Source organism: Pinus tabuliformis, chromosome 6, assembly GCF_031772625.1.
Source record: "Pinus tabuliformis cultivar Carrire ecotype Pingquan chromosome 6, CPIR1, whole genome shotgun sequence".
Classification (NCBI taxonomy): domain Eukaryota; kingdom Viridiplantae; phylum Streptophyta; class Pinopsida; order Pinales; family Pinaceae; genus Pinus; species Pinus tabuliformis.
The window spans coordinates 1,971,779,936-1,971,789,370 of record NC_142292.1 but is presented as its reverse complement, the minus strand read 5'-3'; the positions used below and the strand labels follow the sequence as shown (position 1 = coordinate 1,971,789,370).

Below are 9,435 nucleotides of genomic sequence, written 5' to 3'. Positions count from 1 at the left end.
CTTATTGGCTAAATCTACCCAGTCAAACCCATCATAGGAACACCTTCTGTGTAATTAATGATAATATATAGAAAAAATGTTATAAAATATCCAATTGTTCATATTATATTAAATACAAATATTTATTACGGTATTTTTAATTGTTCAACATTGATGTTTTACTTATCCTTGGAAACATACCATAAAAAGTTTAAAAACCATAATTTCTTGGATGTTGACGATTCCTAAATAAAAAGTTAAATGATAATTTCTTTGACGTTGATGCTTCTTATAAGTTTGTTTCTGTTTCTTTTATATGTTATGAGGCTAAGCGAATTTTAACCTTTAACTATATATTTACATCCATTGATAATTGAGAAATCCATCACTAATTGAGTTGTTTTTTTTTGAAACAACACTATCTTTTTTTGTAAGCTTGGAAGGACTACATCTTCATCATGTCCAATATGTCACCCTAATCAGAGCGGGGAATTGAACCGATGACTTCACATCAAGGAGTGCCTTAACGGAGCACCCATTCACCATATATCCAAGACCCTATGGACGAAACAACACTATCTTAAAAAGTGTTTTATGAATTTTTATAAATATTAGTATAATTTTATAGATTTAATTGATAAATATCAATATGATTAATTCATGATGAGCATCATTGATAATCGAGAAATCTATCACTAATTGAGTTTTTCTTTTTTTGAAACAACATTATCTTAGTGTTTTATGAATTTTTATAATATTAGTATAATTTTATAAATTAAATAATTGATAAATATCAATAATTTAATTCATGATGAACATCAAAACACTTATTTTATGATTATTTTGAAAATTAAAACAAATCATATTTTTGTTTTTAACTTTATTTTAAATTATTGTTATTATTAAAAATTATAAAACAAATTACACGACCGGGGTGCCATGCAATGAAATGAAATAAATGGCGTTGGGGCTCAACTTGCCCTCCCATTACCACTTTCAACAAATGTCTCTTCCTTGAGGCACATTTAAAGAGCCTCATCCAAGGTGAGAGGTCGAGGCCCCTTGGCAATCATATGCAATGCGTGTCAGTCGTGTTCATCGACTCTCCATCATGTTCTATGTTTCAAGCTAGTGGCTTGACCTTACTGCTCTCCTTTGTCACTTCCTCTAGCTCTTATCTTTGCCCACCTTGTTCCTGGACCCTTGCTTGGTTGCCTAGGTGGGTTGTCTCCCATCACTTTCGATGGGTTTCCCCCTTATGTTGTTCGCTTTTTAGAAACGAAGGGAATTTTTTGTTGTTCAATGCTAGTGAAACTTGACAACCAATTTGTAATGGCTTCTCTCTTTCATGGCCACCTCATGCAACTCCCCTCTCACCTTAGTTCGGGTCCATGTGAAGCCTTGTTGGCTCTGGAAACCGTAATGCATTAAATAGCTCACTGTGGGTGCAACGATGGAGGTTGTGGAGCTTTAAAGGGTTCCAGGACACGTCTTCAAGCGAAATCCTCAACTCATAGCTTCCATGTCAGTGCACCATAAGGGATACAAGAGGAAATTCGACTAGTGGAAAAAATCCACCATGAACAATAGGCCACTCTTGATTCATATGTTATGGTAGTCATTACTCCTTTGGTTCCTAATAAAGGTAATTTAGGATGCTATCAAAATCATTATCCGCATATTGTTGATTTACATTGGCATGTCAAGTCATTGATTGGAAAAATTTGGTTGGATAGAAGACAATCCTAGGCCAATATTTTACATAGGTTGTGTTAGTGTTGAATATTATCCATGATCAAATGTACTCTTTCATATTGATGACATAATTTTTTGTCAAATTATAATACTTTCAGATTAAATTTGACTTGTCTCGTGGACCCATGACTGCGTTTTTTTCCCTTTTCCAGCCTTAATTTCATTCTCCCTTCATATTTCCAAACTCTAGCCATTTTCTATTTTCCCATTCTTTTCCATTTAACTCTAGCCATATCCCATATTATTTCATTTATTATAACCCATTTAAACTTTAAACCAAAAACCATTTAAACTCTAGTCATATCCATTTTAACTCTAGCCTTGCACTATTGTTGTTAACTCTCATGCCTTGGCCATACCTTTGTTCCTTTTGTTAATATATTGTTACATTGCCCGAAAGCCTTTACACTTCTACTTCTTCCTCGGTTGCAAGAGATCTGGGCCCTGCAGTGCCACGTATACAAAAATCGGCTCATCCATCTCCTTTTCGATTGCGATTGCGCAATCGCAATCGCAACCTGCAATAACCAAGGCCCATTCCCCTGACCATTGTGATTGTGATATGCATGGAGCCCTACTGGATCTGAAATACTATATGCTAAGTTTTAATACATTTTGGGTCCAGGTCTACAGTTAACACTCCCCGCTGATTGCGATAAAGTCCCACACGCTGATTTCGATATTGCAAGTTCCGTCACCTCGCCGATTGCGATATCACAATTAAGGATCACACGAGTCTTAAGTCCCTCCTCCACCAGCCCCTCTCTCATTGCAATGCGATAAGGCAGTGAACGCGATATTTTATATATTGTGGTTTTTGAAGTTTCGCGTCTAGATAGTCGGCAAAACACTATGAAACATAGTAAAAGGCCCTGCCCTCTATTGCGATTGCGATATACAATGACCTGGATCAATGACCTAGATTTAATCATCTCGAATCAGCAGTCCCAGATCAACGGTTAATAAATCCTCCCGGATGGTCAAAATTAGTTCATTTTCTACGCTCCCGGCCATGATTTCTTGTTGTTTTTCATGTAATTTCCCAACTAAAAGACCACAGCCTCCATTCACAGAGCACCAAATCGTCCATTTCGCCTCCGCTTAGAGGGAAACAAGGACCTTTCCAACACGTTTTAAGTAGCAAAAGGATAGAGGACAACATTGCGCATTTATCACAATAATTTTCAGAACATAATGCAATGAAAAGTGGAACAACATTGCAATTCATCAACCATCACGATTAACATAAATGTCTATTTAAGGCCTTAGTTACCACCAGAATGCCCAGAACAACATCAGAAACTCAATCGATCAATATTATTAGCAATTTGAAACTATTTTTATAATTTTTGTAACAAATCTTGAATTCTGTTTCAAGATGTTTATTTTGTAAATAATTGTATAAATACTTCAAATTTCAAATTATTGTAGGTTGGATGTTTGTGAATCATAACTTTGGGTCTAGTGTACATTTTGCAGTAATATAACAGACAGATGCAGTTATTATCTTGGGATTCTTGTGGTGTGTTTCTATGATAGTGTTTTCTTTGATATTTCTTTTCCTACCATCTCTATGCTTTTCTTGTGATCATCTCACGAGTTTTAAACAAAATTCATAGGTTATATTCTCTGTTTTGTTGAGATTTTCATGCCAGTGTTCTTTCTTCTTGATGAATGAATTCATGGTCACATGTTCATTCTGATCTTCTATCTTTTCATCTCTGCACCACCTCGACACCCTATTTCTATCACTGATCATACCTTTCTTGCCCCATTATATCTCTGCATTTGATCATTAAAAACCTTAGCCTAGTTCCTATATCTATGAGCTTCATCCAACAAACCATAAATTCAAACACCCTTGAGCTTAATATCTAGCCTAACGTCTGAATTCTCTCTCCAGTCATTTCATCGCTGTGACATTCTTGAGAGAGCCCTCTCTGATTTGGTAGGGTTAACTGCCAAGTCTAAATATTAGTTTGAGGTTACCTCCTTGGTTTCCTTTCTCAACCTTGGGACACTGAGGAGTGCTAACAGGTTGGATGAACTCTGAGAGCCCATGCATGACATGGAAGGTTGACTGACCCAGTTAGAGATGGGTTCTCCATCGAGCTCTTTGGTTCCTCCCCCATGCAAGGTTGAGGAACAACCAATGAACTTGGATACTTCTTTATCATCCTAATGCTTCAATTCCTTGTAGTGTTATCTCAATTTTGGCTTCTCCATCTAGCCCTTAGGGCTATAGTTATGTTTTACTTTAACTAGATGCTTAGTTTGATTTTCTTGTTAGCTCAAACCTTTTAGTTCAACATGGCCACTTCTTTTGCCTCTTGTTGCTAGTTTCCCTGTGTGAGGAGACAATTGGTTTTGTTCTTTGTTCATCATGGATACTCCTTTTAATGTTGTTAGTTCTTCACTCTCTATTTTATTTCTTTGCTTGGCTTCCAATATGGCAAGCCAAATATAACAATTTTGTTAATCTATATAGAATCTTCTATTGCAATATAAAGATAACTTACAAAAATAAATAATTATAAAAAAACATGTAACAAGATTCTTAACTATGAAGATTCATCTTCACTTTCTAATATAGTTTTAGATATATTATATAAATATAATATTAAGTTTAAATTTTTTATTTTAAATCAATTGTATTTATTAAATTAATATAAATTAATTAGGAGTTGTTTTTGGGACTTTTTGGACTTTTTTGTGTTATTTAAATTGGTTTTTTCACTATATATATAGATTCAACACCTTGAAAAAACCTTAGGGCACTAGATATATTATTTAAATATAATATTAAGTTTAAAATTTTTATTTTTATTTTAAATCAATTGAATTGATTAAATTAATATAAATTAATTGGGGGTTGTCTTTTTGTGTTATTTAAACTGGTTTTTTTGACTCTATATATAGATTTAATGCCCTGAAAAAACCTTAGAGCACTTCAATTGTGCGGATTACCCATCCAGTATGTAATTTCAATAAATTCTTGCCAGATTTTAAAGAAATTAGACAGAAAAAACGCAACAGAAAAACTTCCAAAAAAATCTTAATAAAAACAACTCGATTTTTATAACTTTTAAATTTAAATTATAGATTCACTACTTTAATAATTGATAATTCTTAATAGGATAGATCTCTACAGATTGCATCACTTACATTTAATATAAAAATGGTAAAAATAATTGGCTTTAATATAAAATTTCTGAAAATAATGGACTTTAATATAAAAATTCTAAAAATAATTGGTAGAAAACTTAAAATTCTGAAAATTCCCTTTGTTTCATTCCGATAAGGCCAGCGTTTCCCTGCTTCGGCTCCCACGTTGCAAAAAATCTTTTGGGTGGAACGTCCTCGAGAACGCCCGGTGCATCGATTATTTGGGTGTTGTTATATTAAGTAATAAGTTTTGAGAAATAAATTTAACAATTATAATTTGGATTTATAAATTTTTTTATCGGATTTTCTCTAAATATGATTTGAATTTTTATAAATTTTTCTCCAAATTTTTATAACTTTCCAGCTTTTCCATAATTTTCTTGGGAATTCTCAAAATTTCCATAACTTTGCGACTAGTTAGAGTCCGAGCAACCTCGGGGTTGCCAGAAAACGTTTCCTGACCTGCAAATCCTAGTAATTAATGCTCGTAAGAGTTTCGATGGTGACCAAGGCACTGCAAAGCGGAGTCTCAGTTTTCATCGAAAATTCTGTGGTTAAGCCTTCTAGATCGTCTTCTCATGGAAAACAGAGCGCGCCCATCTCTCTGCAATTTCATGTAAAAGTAGTATTTCAAACGCCAAACTCTATGTTTTAACCAGCAATGCAATCCTATTTCAAACAGGGAACAAGAAAACCAGCAAAAATGAGCTTCAGTATAGATTGGCTAACCTGTGGTGAAGAAATGAAAAGCCGCCCGCCAGTTACATATGAGAAGCTCGAAGAATGGATGACAGATTCAGTAATGGATGTACGGTAGTAAACATAAATCAAAATATAATAGTTTATACCTTTTGGAAGAATTTGATGCAATATTCTTGATGGTTTTGTCCTTTATGATGCAATTCTCTTGATGTGCCTTTACTGTGGATAGAATCTGATGAAATTTGACTAATTGGTTTTCAATTTCTCTGGCAGAAGTTGGAATATCATCTTTTTGTATATATCCCCTTGGTGAAATTCTGAATTTTGTCCTTTGTTTTATTCCCTGGTCGAGCAGATTCTCAAGCATATTCAGAAAGCCCCCTTTCTGCACTATGTATTTGACAGAAAATCTCCTTCAGCAAGTTTGAAGAAACAAAGGGATTATGCGGATATGTTTGGAAAGGTCGACAGTTGGGCTAAGATCAGAAATTCTCTGAGAGATATATCTCCTGATGCGGTGATTCTTGTACAAAAGTTGAATCAAGATATCTCTCCTGAAAGTGAAGAAGAAAATGTGCTCTGTAATGGGAATGGAAGGCAGAGTTCAGATCAGCAGGGCCGCACAGCTGTTTGGGGTTTGCTCATTCAAGGTAGAAGTGTTGGAGTGAGTGCTTGTTATATTTTGAAGACAACGCAGATTGTTTCAACCATTGGATATTGTACCAGTTTCTGTTTGACAAGAGCAAAATGCTTTGGTCCAACTCCCCATATCCAGCTTACTAAGATTCTTGGCTTCTCTAGTCTGCACCATAAGATTTCTCAATACCAATTATTTTTCCATTCATTGAGACATTCACTATCGTTGTCCAGTGTATACATCAATTATTATTCTAATCATTGCTGCTTGTTTCTTACCAGACAGCTAAGGTCTTACATCATTTACATGGGGAAATTCCAAATTGTGAAACCCTAATGAAAACAAGTACACTATACATTGAGTCTTAGCCTGGTCTACTGTAGTAAACAGACGTAATTCCTTTTTCGTTTCATTAATTAATTCATAATACTGATTCATTCAAATTGGTATTTTGATTGGCTTCCTGTGTTAATTCTTGCTAAGTGTGAAATGGTTGGAATTTAGGTTCAACTCTTACATAAAATAGAATAAACCCATTATTCAATGCTTTTCTAATTTATGAGATCAAAGGCATATCTTGTGCCACTTGAGCTGTTTTTTATCTAAATAAATATGCCAATGGCCTACTTATTCAATGCTGTTATTATCCTGTTCATTAGTAGATTTCAGAAATTTCTCAAGGATTAATCAGTATAAATCCAAATGGATCACATTTTTTAATAATTTAGATAACCCGAAAACTAAAAGTTCAAACAAGTGAACGTTGGCTGGTTTTTGATGTCCAAGGCTGTGAAGATGTGGAAATTCAGTCTGGCTATATGGCGTTGGTTTTTAGGAATAGTGTCAAATATGATGTTGGATTTAGATTATGCCTTGTGCCTTGACACAAAATAGAGAGGAATAATGTGTAGAGTTCTCTCCTCTGTCACATCCATTTCGTTGGTTGAACATTAATGACAATAATTCAATAGTCATGCACATGAAAATGTACCCAAGCATGAGGCTGGCCATAATCCTCTATGTATAATGAAAAAACTTCAAAGCAATATTGATATCCTTTATTACATCTACTGTTTAGATATGTTGAGAGCAATATATTCAGCAATAAGGATACAGATGATAATAAAAAGAGATTCATATTGTGGCATTGATCTTTCAAGCTTGGCTGATTGTGCCTGTGTTAATTACATCTTCTTGAATGAATTGCGTATCGCATGAAGCTAGAACTGAGCTATCCACATTTGAAATTGAACGAGATTTTAAAAGATTGGGAAGTTATTTGGAATTTAGCAAATGGAAGGCTGAAAGACTCTTTAGTTTCCTGTATGATAAAAGTACCTATGGACTACTACTTTCAAAACTCTTAAAGCTGCTTGAAATATTTAATGACAATAATTGAATAGTTATGGACATGAAAAGGAGCTATAGAAGGTTAAAGAAATAAGAAGACCCCTGCTTTTGTTACTAACACAGAAATTGAAACATTTTGTCATGCATATGGCAAGCCATACACTTTACAGAGTAGAAGGGCCCGCAACTGCCTATTTACTGTTTTGCAAAAGTCCTTGGAATTGGATTAAGTACAGGTTTCACTCTAAATTAAATCCCTGAAATAAACTTCACTCTAAATTAAATAGATAAAAACATACTAAATCTGAACAAAATAAATAGACGGAGATAACGATCTTTGTAGGAGAAGGCAACAAGAAGAAATTAAGAAAAAAGGGACTGAATCTGGGAAAAACAGAGATAATGTTCATGGCAGTGATGGAAAGGCTAAGGCATGCATAGCAGGTTTCAGCCAACCTTCATGTCAGGCCTCGGCTCAAATTCCATAACTCTCACATACCCTTCATCCTCTAAGCGGCAACTAGGAAGGCGACCCCATGTCTTCTCAATCACATTGTAAAATACCACCTCCATCGACTGCATACATCCGTTGAGAATAAAGCATGCATAGTCCCCAACTCCTAGGCAACACATGATCGGGCAGTCGGTAGAGCCATTGATATGAGACAAAGTCAGGTTAACCTCCTCACACATTGATGGAGGCATAACACCAATCTCCTTCCACCCACATGATAAACCAGAGGACGAGTTATCATCCACTTTCACCTTCACCTTCACAAACTCCCATATAATGACCTCCTGCAAAAGGCTCTGCTCCCCATCTTTGAGCTTCCCGCCTGTGACTACAACTTGTGACCCACAAGTGAGCAGGTAAGGAAAAACTTGCTTTCTCCTCGCAGTCTCTGGCAAGGCTGCAGAAAAGAAGGTCTCCTCTTTGATGTTGAAACCCATAATGCCCCAGCCTCCATTAATGATCGCCAGACAGTACAAAGCACCGTCACAGAAAACCATCTGCATTCCCATTCCTGCCCGCATTACCCACACATTCTCCGGCACCTGTCCTGCAATTCTCCATGACTTATCATTGGAATCATAGATTTCCACTATATCACCACTCTGACCACGCGGTGGGCCTAGTGCCACCACTTTGTATGTGTCTCTGCTGTCGCCATTCCCTTCCATGATCCCCGAGGCTCTGACAGAGCGTATGGATGAGATGGGAGGAAGCGTTAAGGACGTTCTTGTGAGAGGATTGAAAACGACAAACGCTGGAAAGAGTCCCAGCAAGAGCAGGCCGGCTGCAGATCCATGGAAATCAATATGCATTCCCTTTTGTTTCAGGAAAGAAAGGGAGAGGAAAGAAGTCTTCTTCCAGGTGTGGGTGAAGAAGGAGTAAGCTAGAGAACCAGCCATTTGAGATTGGCCATTCTGTACAACGAGCCATGGCGTCCTGTTGAAAGGCGACTGTTTCCATTTAGCTGTGAATTTGGTTGATGAAAGCAGAGCATTCCAGTCTTTGCAAACGCTCCGAAATCTACAGAGACATTCGAGGGGCAGACACGCTAATATGTTGTGTTTCAAATGGTCAGGCAACTCCGGGATGTCAGAGTACTTCATCACTTCGCCCATTGAATCCAACGATGGGGGGATTACAGTGTGCAACAAAGAACCAACGACGAGATGATTGGAGTGCAGCAATGGATGATGAATGAAAATATTTATAGAAATATAAAGGTAGGAATTGTAAATTCAGGGTCAATGCGTGCACTGACTGTATTTGGTTTTTATCAAATTAATGAGATGGATACAAGATATGTTAGCTGTCTCGTGCGGGGTCTTCAGTCTTC

At 36.1% G+C, this 9,435-nt stretch overlaps 1 protein-coding gene and 1 pseudogene across 1 annotated transcript; one reads left to right on the top strand and one right to left on the bottom strand.

Moving 5' to 3' along the window:
- The first annotated feature begins 5,353 nt into the window (after nt 1-5,353).
- LOC149267104 (uncharacterized) lies at nt 5,354-6,574 on the top strand (annotated as a pseudogene).
- A 1,461-nt stretch (nt 6,575-8,035) lies between these two features.
- On the bottom strand, nt 8,036-9,217 carry LOC149267103 (F-box only protein 6-like). Its single transcript, XM_089410227.1, has one exon. The coding sequence runs from the start codon at nt 9,215-9,217 to the stop codon at nt 8,036-8,038; it is 1,182 nt and encodes a 393-aa protein (XP_089266353.1).
- Between the last annotated feature and the right edge of the window lie 218 nt (nt 9,218-9,435).